Genomic DNA, 23,091 nt, shown 5'->3' on the forward strand with positions numbered 1-23,091 from the left:
CGTGGTGCAGGCACGAAACATACTATAGAAATACATTGCTTTTAAAATCGTTCTGTGTGACACGAAAAAAAATGCAAAAATCGTGTTGGTGAACACGAATCAATAGATTAAATTAATTTCGTGACTATAACACGAAATGCCGTAAGACTGGGTTGGATGTTCCTCCTGTTATGCAATCTGTTTAAATCTGCACTTGTTTCCTGACTGTATGAGCCTAACCGTTTAATTACGTTGCTCATACATTTATATAGTAGTATAAACTAAGGTCAACTAGTGTCAAATTTGGAAAATATGGTTTAAAAGGCTGGGAGACAATTAGCATAAAGACTATAAGCAGCTTCACTTGTTTCCTGACTATTTACTCCACAGTTTAACTTTTACCTTCATAACATGTCTTAAAATATAGTAGAATAAATAGTTAAAAGTCCTAAACTAAGGTTAACTAGTTTCACATTTGGAAAATGTGCTTTGAAAAAGTTAGGAGACGATTAGCTTAGCTTAGCATAACGACTAAGCAGCAGGACACAACTAGCCAGGTGTCCAAAGTGAAAAAAATAAAAACTCAGTTAATAACTCCTTAGGTCTACATAGTTAAGGGACACAGTTATCCATTAGACACATTAGCTACGTTGATTTTGACCAAAGGTAGGCTTCAGTAGCTTTCATGCTAGGCTAAGCTAAACATCTTGTGACTTTAGTTTCGTTAACAGACAGACATGAGCAGTACTAAGAATTAATTTCTGATAGCACTGTGCAGTAATGACTATTTATTCAGTAGCTTCAATACCTTTAGGAAGACCACACAGTTATATTATGTGTGACTAAACAGTGTTTGGTTCCCTTTTTGCTAAATGTTACAAAAGGATCACGACAGCTTGTATTTCACATCACAATAATTTATTGATGCCAAAAGATAAATACATTCAGTTCTACCGTGACAGAGTTAACAGCTGAATTGTGTGCTTTATTTTTACCCAATGCTGATGTAACACTAGAGTACCACTAAGTAGAGAGACAAACAGACCAAATGCACATACAAATTCAACATTACAAACCTTACTCTGTCTTCATGACTTAGTAAAAGCTGAAGAGAGCAGTCCACTCCTCCAAGGTGCAGCAGTTCCAAAAATCTACAGTATATACAGGACAGCTATCCAAAGTAATCAGTTCTCAACATGATAACAGACTTACCAAGAACTGAAGTTCACAACAGATGTGTAACGTCAGCTTATGAACACAACAAAGATATGGGCATTTTGCTTACTTTAAAAAAGATGTGCAATTCTAGGTGGTTTACAAATAAACTTTAACGCTTTTTCTGGGCTTACTTTTCTCCAGCCTCTTTTACAAAGTATTTGTGATACAAAAATTTTGAAATGCGGGGAGATTTTAACCTGATTTTTCTTTCATCTATTGATATTCTCTGTGTTCATATGGAATAAATAAATACATAGTTTGGTTGTGAGAATCTGTAAATATATATATATGTATACTGTGTGTATATATATGTATAATCTGGAGCAGTTAAAACCTGCTGACTATAATCTCTTGAAGGTTGTTCGTTCCCATCAGGAATGTTTAACCCTTACACTTACAGTTTGTGATTGTGTGTGAATCTGAAAAACAAAAACATGCTTTTATTAAAGGGAAACTGGTCCATTTATGACTGCGAATAGACGAAAAACACCAAGACTTAGGTGTATGAATTTCTCAAGTATGCTGATCGCGTTGTGCCTTCAGCTTGCAGTTAGAGTCAAGAACATGTTTCGGCGAATGAGTGTCTTTCTGTTAGCTGAATGAGGAGCTACAGGGTCTCCAACAGCCAATCAAAGAGGCTGGACAGAGCGTGCCCCTCCTCTTCCTTTTTCTCATGAAGCTTACAGAACTGGACCACGGCGCTGAAGAGGTCTGCAACCCTCCACGACTTCTGAGACATCAGGTGGACCACCCTCTGGAACTGAGAGAAGACACACATTATGAACACTATAAATACACGGTCATCATCTTCAGCACATATAAAAGGGTATATATTATATCATAATATAGTATGTTGTAAAAAAAAGTCATTGAAAAATACTGAAAACATTCTCATAAAGCATGTTATAAAATGTAATGTTATAATATGTCAAACTATTATTAATAAAATAAAAAAATGTAAAGAAAAACTTAAAAACTACAATATGTTTTTTTCACATTTTTCAACAATGACTCAACATATTATATATTATTAATATTATATTAAACATATTATTCTATTACTTTTTCAACATACTACATAGTTTCATTTATTTTTATTTTTTTATTCTATACTACCATATTCAAAATATTTGTAACATAATATATGATATTTTCTTCATTACATTTTTGACATGACTTTTTTCTTGATATTTTCAATAATATTAAACTAAGACTATTTTTCATGACATATCCTAATACTATAGCATTAATGTAATAAAACATAGTATACCATGACCGTTTTTCCCAACATTTTAGACTTGACACTTAGCTTACCTTGGCAACCCTCTTCTCTTTGGACTTCCTGAAGTAGAGCGCAGGCAGGCCCAGCTCGGAGGCAGCGATCCACTGCAGAGCCACTCGGAGCTCCGAGTCCACGCTCTCTGGATCCAGGTCGCAGTTCACCACCAGCAGCAACCTGTCGCCCAATGCCCTCGCTGAACTGCTCTCTGAAACATTCAAAAGTGACAGGAATGAACTTCTGTTTTGGTTTTGGTCTGTGAGGACTAAAACTGTATTTGTTTGTGCAACCCTGTGTTGTAGAAAGCCATACATAACGCTGTAGTAAGAGAGCATCCCTATATACTGTAACAAACCTTGCAATCAGTCTTCACCATCAAAGCACCATAAATAATGCATGTCATTTTCTTCTATACCTGCTTGGACATTAATGCTAACATGCTAACCTTTGCATGCAATCAAACAGCATGTTCAGCTTCATCAAAGAGAAATATCCAGGGCTCAGTTCTCCTTCCAGTTAATCTTTGTTGGATTGTTAGACATAAAAAAGAGATGAACTCTATGTTGAGACACTTCAGGAGCTATGGGCCCTTTTCAATGTTTAATGGACATCTTCAATTCAGAGAATCGCCTAATCAAGCACAAACTGCACGGTTCCTCCAGTCACTCAACAGCTTCTGGTTAGCAGAGCGGCTAACGCTTTAAAAGGAGGTGAATAAATAGGAGGTTGATGCCATTGAGAGATCATTTTCGAAATATATACTTACCAAAGATGTTTTCCTTTGTTCCTGACAGATGTCCTTTCACTGTCTCCCCACTATGAGGGAAAAATACCAATTAAAAGTTGCAGTAGCATACAGTTTAGGATTAGTTCAATATCTTGGAAGCTTAATCACTTTGTTGAAAAAGTGTTACACAAAGAAATTGACACCGCTCTTATATCTCTACGGTCAACAAAGAAACTAGAACCATAGCTGGTTAGCTTAGCATACATACTGGAAACAAGGGGAAAAGCTAGCCTGTCTGTGTCCAAAGGTAACATAATCTGCCTACCAGCACCTCTAAAGATCATATATTGTTAGTTCAATCCATACTGATATTTGTATTGATCTTGTGTTATTTTGTAAAATTGTGAATTTTAACAATATTTAGGGCAAGGCTCCAAAAAAAACAAGTGCGTTTTCTGCCTCTTCCACTGTTTATCATTGGTTATCTGTTATACAGTATTTGTCTATTTTTAAATTGAGCAAAACAATATAATAATTAATTAATAAATAAATTCCAAAAAGGAAATGTAAAAACTGTGAACTGTGGTTTTAAAGACAGTTATATTCCACCAAATTCACAACAAAAGAGCAAATAAGCAAGTCTCCTAAAATGTTAATTTGAGAAACCGGCTCGAGTGCACTAGAATTTGAAAATACACAGCCGGAAAAAATCTGCCACTTCCTTCCAGAGCCCCTCCTCCAACACACACGAACGCGCACATGACCAATGAGGGCACGAGATAACAGTACCACGGCTTCCACAGATGACTGATGAAGATATTCATTGCTATCGGGATGTTAAGAGCATTCTATGGAATATAACAAAAAGTGTATCTCGAGCCGGACCTCAAACTTACCTACCCCACCTTTAATGTAGGGAAAGTATATGTCCATGTTAATGTAAATGTTGAAATTGAAATATAGATGGAGGAAATATAGCAGAATGAAGAAACTCTATGCATGAGTGATAGTCCAGCGGCCTGTCACAGTCACATGACACCGGTCTGCTTTGCTCCAGGTTAGAAAATGAGAAAAAGCAATACACTTTCCACATATTTCCTGTCTTATTAGAAAGAAAATGTCATTATGGGTATCAGAGAGACATGTTAATGAGAAATATTTCTCCTTTCGACATGTGGCAGTTACCTGATCACTGTGCTTTGCGTGGGCCCGTCGGAGAAAGCGTCCAGGTCTGCGAGGCCCAGGCTGGACGCACTGCTGGTTCCGTTCCTGTTCACCAATCAAAAAAATATAACAGAGAGTGTGTTTAGCATCTAAAGCATCCGACATGATCACTGGCTTGTGAAGAGAACAAAAACCAGGGGCAGCGATGCAGGTCATGTTAGTTATTAGCTGGTGATTTACATTGACAACGAAAAAGCTGCAAGAGGGATTGGACGCTCGAGGTGGGAGGGCTGTGGGATTTTAGTCCAACAGCAAGCCTGTCTGAATATGAAAATGAGGAGATTAGGGGTGGCAGTTTAGGTCACAACATGGATCTGGGGATGAGGTGATTTAAAGTAAGCAGGTACATGGAGAGGTTGCAGAGAGCAGCGAGGGTAATGGTGGTGCAGACAGCTACTACAGCAGTTCATAAAATCACAAAGCAAGAAAGTTATATCATTGCCACACTTCCCTTTTCTCTATAGCTTCACGTCTTTAGATATAAATAGATTTTAACATGCAGTAAACGATGCTTACCATATCATTTGGGTTGTTTAAAGGGCACTTTTAGTTGCAGCCAGTATATTATCGCTTTTATGAAATGTCTTCTTTTTGGTTTGTCTTTGATTATGTGTTGTTTTTAATTATTATGTGTTGAATGCCTATGTGAAGCACTTTGAATTTCCTATGTGTCTTAAAATGTGCTATACAAATAAACTAACCTTGAACCTGCATATACAATTGGAGTGCATGCCATCCCACAAACAGAAAACATGATTCGGCTAAAGATTCAGATTGGGCTGCCCTTCCTATCTGAAATGCAAGCTCAATAAAAAAAAGACCTAGCTTATGTCAACAAGCAAGCGCAGAGCAGTGACTGAAAGTAGAAAATGTTGGTGTAGCTAACACGAATGAGAATTAGATGAAGCAGAAGATGGTGTAGCAAATGTTCTGAACTAGAGGTGTTGGATGTGAGAGGTCACAGCCCTGCACCGCTGCAGGAGGTTGTGCGTGGGGTGGAGGCAGGGTCTAGCCCCGAACAGTATGCCAACTATGGAGAGGGCTTCGTGGAGAGAGCTCTCTGCCATACACCGCCTCAGCAGGCGTGGATATTGCAGCAGCGGGGGGGGGTAGATTGGCGCAGGAGAGCACAGGTGTCAGTTAGCGATGGGCCGATGAGAGTGGGGTGAGGGTGGGAGCAGCAGCGTATACAGGAGCAACGGTTACTGACCCCTCGCTCAGCTGGATAAAACTACTGGTCTCCTCTTGGGGGTCATCCTCGGGGGTCATATGGGACCAGCTCCCCGTGCTCTCTTCACTGCTAGCACTCATTGAACGCTTGTTGCTCTTCACTACTGCAGCCCCCGCCACAGCTGGCCTGTCCCTCTCGCTGCTGGGGAGAGCACACCGCAAGATGGTGGGATTGACTATCCAATAGTTCTGCACAGTTTCTGCTGCAATGTGTGGTTACTTTGGCTGTTTGCCCAGTGTGGCTGCCACTGTGTAAACACTGAGTTCTCTCAAAATGCATTTTAAGGCATCGATTTGTCTCTAAAAAATAAACATAAAATACATCTCAGTAATCTTAATTCAAGCTCCGAAGGCTTGTCATTTGTATACCTAAGGCTAATTCATTTCAATATCTTCAATCCATCAACAAACTACATTCCCAAGCGGCACTAGATTTCCCTCCAGAAGCGAATTAAATTAGCTCATAATCAGCAGATGTAGGGCTGCCATCCTTGACAATTCCTGGAGGAAATCAGGATTTATTGGCTAGGCTGAGTAATTGAGGTCCACTTTTACACAAGGGACAAACAGATGCACTCCACTTGTTCCTGGATCTATTGTTAAGTTAAAAGGAGCGTGACTCTCCTGAGGCCCTTGAGCCTTTCAGCTGTTTTCCTCTCGTTCAATATTCAACAAGTCTTAGTTTTGATGATCTAAAGCTCTTCTCTCAATTAAAGACCCCATTTGTGGATAAGAAAAAACCTTTTTTCTTCTATCTACCCAAATTAGCCGCTCTTTCCACCTATACATTTCTAGCAGGTTCATTTGACTCCAGACTGAGATGCATTATTAACTTATTCAGTCTTCATTACCCTCAGAATCACCACCAAAATGTCATTAAGCACTCTGAAAGGCCACTGAGACACCTGAGTTTTTAGAATTAGAGTGAATTTGCAATGCCACTGGCCATGTCAAATATGTTATTAATCACATAGCCTTTTTACAAATGAACCGACTTCCTATCAACACAATTTTCCAGCTACCTTGCTGCCAAAAAACGTCTTTCAAGTAAGCTTTAATCTAATGTCACACCCAAATGCTTTGCTATTTTAGTTGTGTCAATGTAATCCAAATATCTATTGAGTGGTTTTAGTGAGTTAGTCAAGTGTTAGAGCAGCTAGAACCGATCAAGGTGAGTCAATCAGCCCAACGGTGGATAAAAGACGAAGCTACTAAAAGCTTTCTGCAAACACAGTACATCACCCTGACAGTGGGAGACAAGGCCCAGCCAAAGGTTTGTCAAAGCTCACACACTACTCAAATAAATCACTTTTTACAGCAAATAGATGTCTGTGAAATAGAGCTCTTAAAATAGCCGTGACAGTTGTAGGATTGCATTTGCTAATTGCTCATTTTCTTGGACAATCTTTACCGTCTACTTATCATTACTCCTTAAGATAATTTGTTCACGTCAACATGTAGGAATGTTCTGTTGCTGGGTGTACAAAACGTTCTGCTTCAGGGGATTGTCATAAAAAAAAGTTAGCAGTGGCCTACCTGCTGCTGTTGGCTGGAGCTCTCTCTGTACGTTTGGTGACCGATGCTTCTGGGGCCGTATGTTGAGGTCCTCTTCCAGTCCTTTCTGGGTTTGAACGAGTCTCTTCATCCCTCTGATCTCCCTCGATGTGGATCACAGGAACATCTCGGGGGCCCCTCATACGGGGTGCACTGCTGTCACCGGACCCTACTCCGGTACCCGTCTGCTCCTGGCTGGACCTACTCCGACCAAAACTCAGATGAGATTGTTTGAACCCCCTCCTTCTTTCTCCAACAGGCATGTGCGGCTGTGAGATAGACCCAGATGAACCCCCAGCTGCATCTTGTTGGCCCCCCATGGCAGACTTGCCAATATCTACAATGTCAGCTGCCATGCGATTGGCGAACTGCTGCACATGGGGCTGAGAGTCCGCTGCTGCCCCCAGATCAATACTGTCCTCGGGATCAGCAATGATCTTGTTCTTTCTCATCAAGGACTCGATGGAGCTCGACCACGTCTCATGAATCAGCATGTCAGTGATCTGATCCGTCCCTCCCCTCTGATAGAGGCAGGAGTCGGACTTACACAGTCCTGTGGCTGACAATGAGATGGTGGGGAAGATATTCAGCGTGTCTCCATGCATGTTGCGGGCGAATCCGTCAAAAGAGTTTGCCTTAATGGGCGAGTTGACGGTCAGTCGCGAGTCCGAGGAGCGCCGATCTGGGACGGAGGACTGTCGTATGCAGAAAGGAGTTCTATGAGAAGGGGGGAACAGGCTGTTGCTCCACTCCTTGGTCTTGGCGATGCCATACTCTCTGTTTTCCTTGTCCATGTCCCGAAGCATAAACCTGTAGAACTCCTCTGTAATGCTCTCTGTGCTGGACTGTTTGGACAGGCAGGATGAGGCCTTGACATTAAGGTGTCCGTTTTTCTTGGAGGCGGCCTGTTGAACAGCTGCCGTCAGAATGCTGGTGGCATTTTTCCCTGCGTAGTAGTCCAGCAGAAGGTCAAAGCCTCTGCCCTCAGTCTCCATCTGGTTGACCATGAACCGTGAGAACTCATCCGTGATGCTCTCACAGCTGGACTGCTTAGAGATCGAGCTACCGCGGCTCAAGTTCTGACCTAAGCGATTGCCGAGGCCCAGGGTGTTGGATGTGCCTGAGCGGTCTGAGTCTTCTTCTGGAATACTCTCATAGCTTGAAGCCTTCCCACGGCTCCACCTCTCACACTGCAACCTGCTGCGTGGCAGGCCCGTTTTGGAGGTATCAATCACATTGAGCTCAGGGCAGTTCATGATCCTGGCCGTGACTTCGGAAGCAAAGAGGGCAAAAGGGTCCTGTGGTTCGTCCAGGTTTACTGATTCATCCACCACCCGGTTCACCAGGCGCTCCATCAGCTCTGGTTGCTCCTCTGTTTTCCTCTTGATCTCACTGAGGCGTGGAGCCCGGTGTTTCTTGGAGGCAGCATTGCTGTTCTGTGCCTCTTTCCTCCTGAGCACTGTGCGGCAAGCAGGGATAAAGTACGCCTCTGACCCATCGGGACACGACCCTTTGAGGGCACAGAACCACGGTTGTTTCCCAGTGTTGTTTTCCAGGCAGATGGCTGCCAGTTCTGTGGCCATTGACACCACTGTGGCAGACAAATCATCTGCATAGCAATTAATGGGTGTCCTAGTCTCTGAATCCATTCTCCAAGATAGCAGAGAACTGCAGGAGTTGAGGGAGGACTGGGGTGTGAGGGAGGACTGAGGGGTGAGAGAGGACTGTCTGCTGTCGCTGCTTGTCACTAGACGTCCTCTCCTCTCTGTGCTGTGAACCTGGATTTCACTCAAGGTTCTCTGATAGGACCACTGCCCTGCTGGGGGTCAGAGAAAGATCTAGATTGACTTTGTCTGCATGAGGACTGATGCTGGTCTTTGCTGTGAGCTGTGGGGGAATATGACATTTGATCATTTTCTTCAAGCAGATATTTATCCTTCCACCCAGGAAACATGGGAAGCTTATCTGTGCAGTGTGGTGCGCTGCAGTGGTTCTCACTATTAGTGGACTGGCTATGGCCAACTAAGCACTGTAATTGACTGAATGGATCCTTACTCTCCTTAATGTTAGGAGGCTCCCTAGCACACGTATCACCCTCTTGTGTGTCAAATGGCCCTTGGTCAAATCTAGAGACGTGACTTATTTTCTTCTGTGTCAAACAAAGGATATCGAACAGCAGGTTGTTAACGCTGTCCTGCAGGAAAACCTGAAGGCCTGGTGCATCTTTTCCGGTACCCTCCAGTTCTTTTTTATTTTTTGCTTTCTCGAAAGCATGCTTGAACAAGCTGTCTGCCACTTCATTTATTAAGTCATCCACCTCTCTTTCATCCATGTAGGATTGTTTTGGACACGTAATGCCATCTACTATCTTGTTATGCGTGGCCTCCAGCAGATGGGCGACACTCTTGTAGCCTTGCGGTTGAGTCAGTACCTCAGCTGCCTCCCTGTGTAGGACCTCAGCAATGTTTGCCCGAAACGCCTCCACGCTGGTGCCCTCTGCCACACTGCAGTGCAGCGTGACGGCCGCAGAGGCTTCGGCTGCAGACATCAAACCACGAGACGCTGTGTAGGCTTCTGCAGACTCTGCGTCAGAATCGCCGCACTCCGCTGACCCCTCTGTTAGCTCCACAGCCGCTACAGCACCAGCTACCTGAGCCATGCCACACATGGCTGAGGAGAAGGAGTAGTCAGATCCCTCCTCTGGTTCATTCAGATCCTCCTCTGGGTCTTCCTCCTCAGCCGATTCCATGGCCAGCTGTTCGGTCAGCTGCGGGTTGGTAATGGTGCCAATGATACTGGCAGCACAGGCCAAAGCTACCTCGACATGTTTGGATGGATGCCCTCCATTGTGGTGGGGGATGTCAGCCTGTTTCCCTTTCTCTGGCAACTCACTGGCGTTGGCAGGGATATCCTGGTGAGGCACATGAGACACATGGGTCTCAGCCCACTCGGCAGCCCCTTCAGAACTGTCCGGGCTTTGAACTATAACAATCTTGGGGAGTTCAAAGGAGCAGGTGCGCTGTTGGGAAGGCCCTTTGGTCTTTGAGGGACCAGTGGAGAGGGACACGCTGACGGCCGCCTCTGAGACAAAGGAGGTTTCATCCTGAGAGAGGCGTATGAAGGCGTCTTGCAGTACCGACTCAGCCAGATTGGTGGCGTAGTGACCCGCTGATTCCTTAGTGTGGAAGCTGGCTCGCCGATGCTGCCCTCCCCTTTTCCCCTCTGCTTCCTCCCTGTTCTGATGGTGGGCCAGCTGGGCTCTCTGACATGACAGCCTGACACAGTGTTTGTGTGAAGACTCAGCCGAGCTCTCTGCCAGGTCACTCTCTGCTTCTGTGAGGAGACAGAGAAAAACAGAGGAGGACAGGGAATGAAACATGTCCTCACTGATTAAGGAGCAGCTCCATCAGTTTGCAAAGTGTCACAGCAGTAAAGCCTAACCTTGTTTTACCTTTCCCTGAATATTGGAGTTGGGTTTTGTCTTTCATTTCCCCTTATTTAATTCACCAACAACATAACAACATTTGAATACATAACTTTCTCTCATATCATACATTCTTAGTCAATAGGGAAATCTGCCAGTGCTTTCTATACAACTGCAATTTCAAAAGTCTAAAATAATGTTTAGAATATACACACTTATTTAGTGTGTAATAGTTTTAGTTAGATATGTGCAAAATTGTCAGAGTTGTTGACATATTTGTATTATCTATCTAAGAAAGGTAGCGTAGGAAAACAGCCATTACTTCAACGGTTGCTAAAAATGAGTTATGAGATATTTAACCACTCTTCCCATAGATGTAGATGTTTGCACTCTAAGTTAAACAAATGTACCTTACTGTCAGGATAAACTTATCCATCTATTTTTTCTCCGAATTCAGATGTTTACTCAGAAATCCTACTTAAATCTCAGAATTCGTAGAAAACTAAAATGTAGCTCTATTTCTCTTCCCTAGTTCTTACACTTATTCCACAAAAACAGCAAAGAAATCCAATCCAATCCAGTACCAATTACGGTTAGTGCGATTGCTCTCCCCCCTCTCCCCCATGCCCCCACTGGACCTGGACGTTAACACCCCACACACTCAAATCCAGCACCAGTCACTTTTTACGCAGCTATGTACAATCTTGCACTAATGCGCATTTCTCAAAGTTATTGAAGTGACTGTTATTTTGTATATATTGATTGATGTGCTTTTATTTAGGTCTTAATGTGTGCACTGCATATGTATAAATGTGTGTTTTGATTGTGTATATATAGGTATATACATATTTGCATAGATATTTGTATATATATATTTGTATTTTTGTATTCAGGATTGTGGGAAAAGGGATTTCGATCTCTCTGTCTGTACACACAAACTGAAAGATTGACAATAAAGTTGACTTCGACTTGAGTGTGATGGAAGTGGGATTGCGATCTACAGAATATTTCACTCCCCGGCTCAGCCCCTCTCTCTGTCCATGCAAAAACCCAAGTGAGTAGGTGAGAGTTGTCAGGTATAACAACTATGAACTCCGCCCCGAGCTTCAGTGAACACGCCCACCACCAATACTAAGTAATACAAAAACAAACCCACAGAGACCTTACATGTGGCTCCTACACGGCTGAAAACAAAACCTCTATGGTGGAGGGAAGGAGGCTCACCGTTTCTGACGCCATCCTCCTCGCTGTCGTCTCCGAGGTGTTCGGAGGCCGTCAGGAAGTCCTCCTCGATGGAGGAGATGGAGCGGTTGGTGTCGTCGTCGAGCCGCTGCCCGGCTGCTCGGTCCTGCTGCAGCTGGCGCTCCTTCCCCCACTGCAGACCGATCAGGAACTTGTTGATCTCGTAGATGATGTTCTTCTGTTGGGTGGAGCGTCTCTGTGCTGAACACTGAACCAGACACACACCGGTACCTCTGTGCTGCTGCTGGCCGGGCTGAGGAGAACAGAATCAGAATCAGAATCAGGTTTATTACCAGGTAGGTTGACACGTACGAGGAATTTGATGTCGTGGTGCATACATAAAAGAACAACTAAAATTAACAAAAATGTAAAACACAGATAGAGAACTAGAAAAATATTTAAAATAATACAAAAATATAGTCAAATATAACAGTATTTACATGGAAATTGAATGGAATAAAAAGGAATAAAATATAGAATACAAATCGGCAGTAATGATACAAAACAGATATTGTTGTACATTGTGTGCATTAATGCATAGAATACATCTGATGCTTGACCATGTATGGAGCCATTTATAGCTTATGATTCATGATGGGTATATCCAACAGATGTATTTTGAGTTACAGTATATTTTTTAGAACTGTTAAGATACTAATGCAATCTAGTATTTACAGCAGGGGTGTCAAACTCAAGGCCCGGGGGCCAAATCCGGCCCGCGACTTCATTTTATGTGGCCCCACAAGAGCTTGCAAAGAATATAATATGTTTATTATACGGTTACATGCCACGTCAGATCCGCCAACACTCTCACATCATTCAAACAATCCCTCAAAACTCACCTTTTCACTCTTGCCTTCAACTCCTAATCAACTAACCCCTTGCCCTTATTCCTCCTAGCTTAGCACTTTCTACTTTTGTTGTTATTTTGTTTTACTTTCTTGTAAGCGCTTTGAGCACCAGGAAAAGCGCTTTATAAATGTAATGTATTATTATTACTTTACAGAAGCACGTTGCCCATAAACTACATGTCCCACAATGCATCTCAAATTTGACTTTTTTCTCAGAATTTGCCTTTTTTTCTTCAAAATATGCATTTTTTCTTAGAATTTGCCTTTTTCTCCAAATTAGATTTTTTTTTCAAAACGTCAATTCTTTTTTTTTGTTTTTCCAGAATTTGGCTTTTCTTTTTAAATCATTTTGTAACATTCTCACTGAAGAGACTTGCAATTATTTGCCCTAGACTTCTGCTTTCAGACGTAGTTAACTATGAAGTTATTACCCTATCCGATAATAATCCAATGCAGAGGCAATAATGTAATATAATGCATTATTTTATATATATTAAATATTTATATATGTATTTTTATATAGTCTTAAAGTTACAACCGGCCCTTTGAGTGCAACCTTCGGCCCGTGATGAAATTGAGTTTGACACCCCTGATTTACAGTATGTTATAATGTTTTGATAATGGGCAACTTTTTGTTCATGAATGGTATCGGGGCGCATCATTTGGGTTATTATTTGACAAATGTTTGACTACTACATTTTGGACTTAATTTTTGACTCCTTACTTTTGACATTTGAATACCGGTTCACAAAGCTGACATTTGGATTTTGGAATGATTTAGTTTCTTGTTTTCGAGTGGAACCAAACAGCATCTCCGTGCGTGCTTTTGGAAAATGTTTGCCGGACACTCTCACCTTACTTCATATGGCTTCAAAATGTTTAAAAATGACCAAAATGTAATTAAATGAAACCCCAGGAATAGCCACATTAATGTTAATACATGCTCAGAGAGATACAAAACAATGATGAAAGCACACATTAGACAACACATACAGTCACACAATGAGATATAGCATCATAAACATCTTAGACCTGTCTGTTTTTGTTCATTTCTTCCGCATACTAATTCATTAGATATGCTCATGCAAGTTTAATTGTCTCCTCAGGCTGTGTATTGATTCTAACAGTGTTTTATACAATGATTTATTTGGTGGATAAAAAGTCTGTGAAATGTTCAGTGGTTGCAAGGGAATATTGGATTTAGGGATTAATACAGATCAAAACAGAAAGGGATATTATTTAGCTGCTATAGTTTGTTTTTCTATACTTGTTTAAATCCTCAAAGTAGTGTGAAATTGTACATGTTTTTCATAAAAAAGTAGGCCACTCTTGCTATGCTACAGAGGGTGAGATGTTTGTATTGGAGTGAATGGGTTAGAATAACTAGATTAAATGAATGAAGTGGCTCCAGTGGATTTCTTCCTGGCACCAAAGGATGAAACCTAATCACACATTACATGACATTACATGTCACTTGTTAGACGCTTTTATCCAAAGCGACTTCCATACTCAATACTGTGGACAATCCCCACAGGAGCCATTTGGGGTGAAGTGTCTCAGGGACACAACGGCCGTTTCTCAATCTCGAGGATGCTGGCTTGGTAGTTGCGTACTTCCAAGTCACTTCCTTCAGAAACTAAGCAAGTATGCTTCCAAGCCACAGCTTCGGAAAACGAAGAAGAATGGAACAGGCTAACAAGTGTGCCTCTCTAACGGTTTCAACATAAACTGTACCGAAAATAAATACCTCACGATGTCTATCTAATTATGAACTTGCTTTACTTTCACGGAACACCTTTTTGTTGATAACAAACAAAAAAACAAAGTAACACATTTACCAACACATGTTCTACGCCACTACATACTTACATTTAAATGTGTGCTGCGTCGGTTCAGCCATTCTCCGCAAGGGTTTTTGAAATTGGTCCGTGCGCAAAGCATTGTGGGGATTTTAAGGATGCGAAGTCTACCCATGTGCAGCCTCGAAATTTCCCCCAAACCAAGGAAGCGGCCTCGGTGGAATTCAAAGTATGCTGGACATTGGAACGGTCCTGCTGCGCCACTTGATGACGTAGCATCCTTGAAATATTGGCTTGGAAGCCAGTATCCTCGAGATTGAGAAACGGCCAACGACATGCTGACTGCACTGGGGTTTGAACCTGTGACCCCCTGATCCGAACACCAACGCACAACCCACTGTGCCACACAATTGCGGCACAAAGCAAGAGCTTGCACTTTCTGCTTTGCACCACCTTCCAGCTATTTAAAGGCTGGATATACTTGTAAGGACTCAAAGACTCACCTTAGAGGGGGAGAGGGGGAGTGTTTGGCAGGTTTCTGAGGCCTCCAGCCCACCCAGAAGTAGGATCTCATTTTCTTTGGGCTGGTGGACAGTCAGCAATTCCACCATCTTTGGCAGGTCTGGAGACACTGATGCCAGTTTCTGCCGGAGCACATTGACAGTGTGAGATGATTCAAAAAAAATAATGCATGCTGTGTGCTCCAACACATAATTATAAAATGATTTCTGTGAGAAGTCTTCAGCCATGTGCCATGCTGCCAACCGCCAGCTGCAAACGCTGCACATCATCCAAACCAATCAGCCCTCTAATTCTGGGTAATGATCTTGACTCCATGGCAACTGAGCCGATGATTATAATGTGAAATACAGATTTCCTGGGAGGTTAAAAGTAGGCGGGAAAAAAAGGGATGAAGATTATGCTCACCTTGATGCTTTTGTCGTCGCGATAGTCTGTTTTCTGAGGGTCCAGATTCACAAAGCAGATCTGAGGGAGACAAAAGAGAGGGACAAACTCAATGGGGAGATTATACTTCAGTCAAACAATTATTAATTCCGATTTTTCCAACTAATATCGTAATTGTGATGTGATTCATTGTTGCATTATTATTCTCATTATCATTGAAAAATATAGTGCAAGATCATGGTGCAACTTTCTTAAGAGGATCTGTATCGAACAAATGTGTTTTTGTTAAGTCTGTCGAATACGATTTTTATACCAAGACATCTCTGCAGCTGAACAATACTTCATTCAAATTTGACTTTTAACACATATTCAAAGAGGCCTCGTTATGCTTTTGGGAGTTTCTCTTTCCTGTAGTGTGTCATATAGGTTTTTGTGCATCTAAATCACATGTGTCAAACTCAAGGCCCGGGGGCCAAATCAGGCCCTTGGTGGATTTAATTTCGGCCCGCAGGATAATTTCTAATTACTATTAGATCTGGCCCGCCGGTATATTGCACGCACACCTTCACTCCATCCTGAGGGTCTCCTCCGCTCAGAGCCTGAGCCCAAACATTGATGACCTTGCACCCAAGATGAGATGCCAAGTATCTGAACTAGCATCACAGAGCAGCACACTGAGTTTAATGGATGTTTCCTTCTGCACTTTCTCTCTCACGACAACAGGGCATGTTTGGTTTTTTCTTTGAGGGAAATAGTTTTGTTGAAACTGTTGTTGGCCTGTGGGAAAATGTGATCATAAGAAATGACTCTGGAAAAGCTGCAGATAGAGCCATAAGAAATGAATGCAACTGATTATTTAATGTTGTTTTTATAGGCAATAATTTAAGCTTTGTTAGTTCCAGGTTTAAAATGTACAATAAGTTCATTTCAATAAGTTCTGCAATAAACATTGAACCAGTCCGGCCCTCGACTAGTACCCATTTTTTTATTTTGGCCCACTGTGTATTTGAGTCTGACACCCCTGATCTAAATGGTCTGTAAAGCCTCAAATCCCTGTGATCCCCCCAGAGGGAGTTTCTCTCCCACGCACTCCCCCAGAGAGCAATATGTGTCCTCTTTGCAATCTATATCTTCCTCTTGTCCATATTGCGATTTCAATGAACTGAGCAGCTGTACCACAGAAGCTGAGCAGGTGTAGGGTAGAAAGTGTCTCAGATGTGAGAGTGCTCTGAGGGGAAAGCTTTGTTTTTCCCACTGCGCAAATCCTACACACCAAACAGCTTTTCTTTAAGTGACTCAACAACAGTCACTGTCTGCCGCCTCTGAAGCGCAGAAAGGCTCCCATTGGCAGACACCTTTCGAAGAAGGCTTTCTGTTCTGTCACGGTGTGCAAAAACATGCTTTCCTTTCCTCCTCTGTCTCTCTTTCCTCTGTCTCTCTTTCCATCCTCTGTTTCCACTCCTGCATTGCGCCCCTCTCCCATCCTCTGCCTCATTCCCCTCCAATCCCACCCATCTTTATCCCCGAATGCACGTTTAACGGCGTGTGATGCAGTCCTCATGTCAGCTGGGACTGTGAGACTGTCCGCCGGCTGCTGTTTCCACACACACACACACACACACACACACACACACACACACACACACACACACACACACACACACACACACACACACACACACACACACACACACACACACACACACACACACACACACACACACACACACAACACACACACACACACACACCACACACACACACACACACACACACACACACACACACACACACACACACACACACACACACACACACACACACACACACAGCACTTCTGATCTAAGTTGGCAGAGCTAAGTCAGTCCTGTGTGGCTAAATGGATAAAGCACGTCTCCAAACTGATGTGTGTGTGTGGGGGGGGGGGGGGGGTTCTGAGGCCCCACTTGAGATCCCATACACCATACTCTGCATGAGCTCCTGCTTTAGTCTCGGTCACGAACATATACATATTTATATACATCAAACTAAGTGCCAGTGATGGAAAAGTACATTTACATTATTTTTCATACAGCATCTCTATAGTATGTACACTCTGTCCTACACGCTTTGTTGGAGCTCCTGCCACCCCCCCCCCCCCTCCCCTATGAGCCCACTGTGCTCTGATTGGTCAGCTCGCCCACTCTGTTCTGATGAGTCAACCACCGTTACAGCGGAACATCAGTGATTATGTGTTACAATGGCGTTTGTTAGCAACCGGGTGTAATTTGAGGGTTTGTGACTGCAGACTGTTTACATGCGGAAAAAGCTACATAACACACAAGGGGATGGGTAATAACCAGAAAAGCATGACATGGGACCTTTAAGTACATTCAGTAATTCTAAACATACTCAATTACAAGAAAAAGTACTGCATTGAGAAGTAAAACAAGTAGAAGGTATCAGATACTTATACTTATTAGGAGTAGGTCAAATTGAATCAATCAAATTGAATTTATGTAGCCCAAAATAGCCCTTTGAATTGAATGGAGTTGAAGGTTTCAGTCACGAACATATACATACGTCTAACTAAGTGCCAGTGATGGAAAATAACAATTGGATTCTTTAGTTAAGTAATTCTACACTGTAAATCATTTCAAGTTAAAGTACTGCATTGATACAAGTAGAAAAAGTAGAAGGTATCAGTTATTTCTTGCACTATTTTATTGGTTTTATTCGTTTTATATATATCATGTTGCATTGTTACATTACATTACATTGCATTTAGCTGACGCTTTTATCCAAAGCGACTTACAATAGGTGCGTTCGACCAACAAAATACAAACGTGAAGAGGAGGAGGAGGCTGGGACTTAAGTTTTTCATTGCCATATGTACACTGTAGTTACTGTGCCTTGAATCTTGAATCTAATGTAGGTATGTAAGTAGGTAAAAACTAATCAATCACATTTTATTTATACAGCTCAAAATCACAAAAAATAGTAAAAGGTACCCCTTGAAATGAATGGAGTTGAAGTATAAAGTGGCATAGAAAGAAAAAACTCAGGTATACAGGTACTTTGAAGTTGTACATAAGTGCAGTCAGTGGGGGAAGATACATTTACTTAAGTATGTACTGTATTCAATATATGCTATTTTATTTTAGAAGCCATATTGTACTCAACTCCACAACATTTATTTGAACAGGTTTATTTACTCTACAATTTCAGATTCTAAGCTAATGCAAAAATAATAATCAGCAAATACAAAAACTTGGACTTAAATATGTTTAAATATCCAGCAGCAGTATATCAAGTTAGTAAAATGAGCTTGACCTTTACAAGCTGTGATGGACACAAGTCATTTTATATATGTTTCTAAAATGGCCATTATGCACAAAAGAGACTTTTGGTACATCAAGTATGTTTTGATGACTACATAGTAAAACTTCTCTGTCACAAGTAAAAGTCCAGCATTTCAAATCGTACTTAAAGGTGGGGTATGTAATTTTGGAGAAACCAGCTCGAGTGCGCTAGATAGTGATGGGTCGTTCACGAACGATTCGTTCTTTTTGAACGAATCTTTGAAGTGAACGAGATGAACTGATTCCTCCCACAAAACGATTTGTTTGTTTCAGTCGCCGCCTTCCGCCAAAAGCTAAAGAGAAGCTGTTCGCGAAAAGGTGTGGGTTTCGCGCAGGCCGTTTTGCTCCAGAGTGAAGCTGTCTCTAGGTCTGACATCTCAAAACCGAAAAGCAGATTTATTGCTCATGGATTATCAGAAATCATTCAAAGTGACAGACACATTTGATTAACCTATAGATTAACTTCAGCATCGTTTTTATCGTTTGAATGCCATTGAAGACCACTTTTGACCAGACTACAACAGAGGTGAGCCATGTTAGCGTTTCTAGCTACCTAGCTCCATATGTTTTGATGTGTGTTCTTGTTATTATCTCTGAGAGTTCGTATAATTGAGTGATAATGAGGGTAGCCCTCAATTCTGTATCCCCTCACAATGTGAAACGATGGGTTGGATGTGCAGCAAAGATAAATAATAAGGTTTTGTGAGTGAATTTCGGTGCAGTCATCTGTTAGCATTTTTCGCTCGTTGCTAATTCAGAGGCTCAGCGTTAGCGTTGTGGGTTTTTTTGTTGAAAAAAATATTAAAATTATCAGTTAGATGAGTTTCTTTCCGTTACATGGATATAAAACATTCATAGTTTATTAGATGAACATGCCCTCAGACACTGTTTCCTGCAAGATGTTGCAGGAGGCCCCTGGAACCGGGGTCTCTCGGGCTTAACAGGTTAAGTACAAAGACGAATCGTTCGCGAACGTGCAAATCACCAGAAGTCGTTCGCGAACCGGTGAACGAATCAGTGAACGAATCTTTAAAGTGAACTGAATCAAAAGATTCATGTCCCCGAAGGGAATCGAAATACCCATCACTAGCGCTAGAATTTGAAAGTACACAACCGGAAAAAATCTGTCCTTTCCTTCAGACTTCCTCACAGAGCCCCTCCTCCAACACACGAACGCGCACATGACCAATGAGGGAGATACATTTGTGCACGAGATGGAAGGCTGACAGGCAGATAGGCCATCCAGTTATTTTAGCGGGGTCGCCGACACGACGGAACCACAATGCAGTTCGGCAAAGCGTGACGTCACCCCATTCAAAGTGAATGGGAGGCATCTCCGTTGAAGCAACGCACGCTGCTGTGTGCACGGGCCGTTAGAATGGGCTTTAAACTGTGGTGAGTTTTAGAAAGTTGCTTTATTTCTGAGTACTTCTTCCACCTCTGAGTCACCACTTGAGTAAATGTACTTAGTTACTTTGCACCACTGCTAAATGTAACCATGCTCTTCATTACTTATCAATATATATACTTGAAGTTAGTTAAATTGTGTTCTGTACAGGGCCATCTCCAAGCCCGAAGTAGGTCATTGGGCACAAAAACACTTATATTGAAAAATAAACATCTTTGATAAATAATAAGCTGATAATTTCCGTGTAATTCGACTGTATTGCTACTACTTTTAAGGAACATATCTGAGTACTTCTTCCACCTCTGTGTCACCACTTGTGTTAATGTACTTAGTTACTTTCCACCACTGCTAATTGTAACCTTGCTCGGCATTACTTAGCAAACCTTATGTGAGTCACTGTCTATGTTTACAATGCAAAACTCACACAGGTGGGATCCTGCTGTCTCTTTAAATCCCCAGATCTGCTGTACCTGCTGCTGCCTTCCCCCTTCTCTCCTCTCTATAAAAGCATAGTTTCAAACAATCTTGACATACATCGCTGTTTGAAATAATTTCCCCTTGAACTGAGGTGTGCTAGATCCATCGGGCGAGACTTCAAAAACAGCCTCAGCGCCGTATGAGATATCATTTATCTTTCGTTTCTTTTATGTATCTGTGACGCATTCAACTACATGTAAATGTATTCCCAGAAATCATGTCATCCAGCATCAAGGTGCAAGTATATTATTACTATTTATAATATCACGTTGCCTGACTGTTGAAATAAATCGATGTACTCATGAGTTTATATATCTCAAATTCTGCCTCACTTTGCATTCAAAAGGCGATACCAGAGCCTGTCTGAATGTCCTTCAGCTGAGGCGGTAATGCGGCACAATCAGAGGAGGGCAATTAGCCTTTTACCTCCAATCTGGTATCCTCCAGTGTCAAACATAATATTTTCCAAACTATTAGGCATAATGTGATGAAAATTGTGAAAAACGCAGTCAGTCGAGTATAAGAAATGGGAAGTCAATGAGAGCTGACAATGACTGAATGAATGTTTTTTTTAGCCTCACCCAGATCCAACCAAGCACTTTCCTCTCTCTGCCCTTCATGTGTCACCTCTAACATTTATCTGAGTACCATGAGGCCGGCTCTTTTTGTAATTTCTCCTCAACAGAATGAGTGAAAAACACTCATTGTGTACCACCGATTGGTCAATTGCTTATCTGTTGTTCTGATCAGTATACCGAGTGTGACGAGGACCTTTTGTAAGAGGAGCTGCTAAATGTCAACATCATGCAGAGATTATTCAACAGCATTTATTGAAACCAAAGACAATACCTTAATTTTGCCACTGGCTGACCCTATTTTGAAAGAAAATACGGCCTTTAATTCCTGTTTTTAGTCCATTTGCAGAAATGTCACATTGTTTTGTTTCTGTTGCTGATAGATTAAAGGGGCCCTTTTATGTTTTTCACCTTCTGTCTGAGGCGGTGTTTACACGACAACGAAACGGGTTGTATCCGCTACTTTTCTATTTCGGATAGCCCGTTCGTTCACATGAGGCCGTAACGGAACCGCGTAAACGGAACCGCGTAAACGGAACCGCGGAAACGGAACCGCGGAAACGGACCCTGCAAACGATAACGGGTTCCAAGGTGGATAGATCTGGAACGCTGATAGAACGGAACGCTCTGGGGGGCCAAATGGCTCAGTGTGTACGTCCTATACGATCATTTCCTGATAACGATGAAGCCATAGCCCCGCCTCTCCCCACCTCTGCTGCTCACTGCTGTAGCATGGTCAGTAGCTACTGTCTGCTACTGACCATGCTACAGATGTTAGTGCAACATCTACAGCTGCTCTACCACAACCATCAGCAACAAGTGGACATGGAGAACTACATGAATTACATGTTGCTAAATCCACCGCGGAGAATAAACAGAAGGGCAACCAGGCAACCATGGCAACCATGCTCGGGGGTCTTCTTCGTTGCTTTTGGTGTATTTTGTGGCAGAAGTACAGCGCCACTTACAGGCCCGGCATATGTACTACAGCGTTTCCAGTGGTCTCGTGTGAACGGAAGACTTTTTTGAAACCAAATTCGGTCCGTTTGCGTTCCCGTGTAAATGGGGTCTGAAACCAGAGCCTGAACTAAAACTAAAATAACATTCGGAAAAAATAAACTAGAACACATTTCAAAGATGTTGAAGTGACTGTTATTTTGGATATATTGATTGTTGTGCTTTTATTTATGTCTTAATGTGTGAATATGTACTGTATAAATGTGTCTGTTGATTGTGTATGTACAGGTATAAAAGTTTTTTGTACACATATTTGTATACATTTGTAATTTTTGCATTCAGGATTGTGAGAAACGGTATTTCGATCTCTCTGTCTGTACACACAAACTGAAAGATTGACAATAAAGTTGACTTTGATTCATTCAGCTTATTATCGTTTCTTTATGAACTGGTTGGATGTTGTAGAAGTTAATGATTGAGTTCCAACACCTGTTTAATCCTCCTGTTGTTTCCTGGTGGCCCTGCAGGGACAGGCATGAGTGCACAGCGTCTGGTGGCCTCTCTCTCTGAGAAACTGATAGAATTAGAGCGTGTCCCTGGGCTCGTCTGACACGGTCGTAGAGATGACTAGACGGCCCTCTGCTCTCTAAATTTAGAACAACTGCCTCTCGGCTCACACCATCTGATGGGGTTAAATTGCTTCCACCCTCCTCAAGGTCAAAACCGTGGATCACTCGCTTTTCCTCAAAACTGTGTGTTATCTGCAGGCGATGCGATGGCAGGTGGAGGAATGTGTCTTTCTGGGAACCTTTTCAATTTCTAAATGAATACTGCCAAAGTGCTCCTGAGCAAGGGCCCTATTGTGGTGTGGTATGCTTAGAAGTTGACAATGAGACATAC

General features: G+C 42.2%; 1 protein-coding gene across 1 annotated transcript in view; it reads right to left on the bottom strand.

The window, feature by feature from the left end:
* Nucleotides 1–878: 878 nt before the first annotated feature.
* The window catches only part of sphkap (SPHK1 interactor, AKAP domain containing), a 48,831-nt gene continuing 26,618 nt past the window's right edge, over nucleotides 879–23,091 (bottom strand). Inside the window, 10 exon segments of the mRNA XM_034239450.1 lie at nucleotides 879–1,957; nucleotides 2,512–2,684; nucleotides 3,243–3,292; nucleotides 4,389–4,472; nucleotides 5,638–5,799; nucleotides 7,194–9,003; nucleotides 9,006–10,544; nucleotides 11,860–12,130; nucleotides 15,031–15,171; nucleotides 15,455–15,514. Coding sequence (XP_034095341.1) covers nucleotides 1,805–1,957; nucleotides 2,512–2,684; nucleotides 3,243–3,292; nucleotides 4,389–4,472; nucleotides 5,638–5,799; nucleotides 7,194–9,003; nucleotides 9,006–10,544; nucleotides 11,860–12,130; nucleotides 15,031–15,171; nucleotides 15,455–15,514 — 4,443 coding nt within the window. The 3' untranslated portion in view covers nucleotides 879–1,804.

Source organism: Gymnodraco acuticeps, unplaced genomic scaffold (assembly GCF_902827175.1).
Source record: "Gymnodraco acuticeps unplaced genomic scaffold, fGymAcu1.1, whole genome shotgun sequence".
NCBI classification, from domain to species: Eukaryota; Metazoa; Chordata; class Actinopteri; order Perciformes; family Bathydraconidae; genus Gymnodraco; species Gymnodraco acuticeps.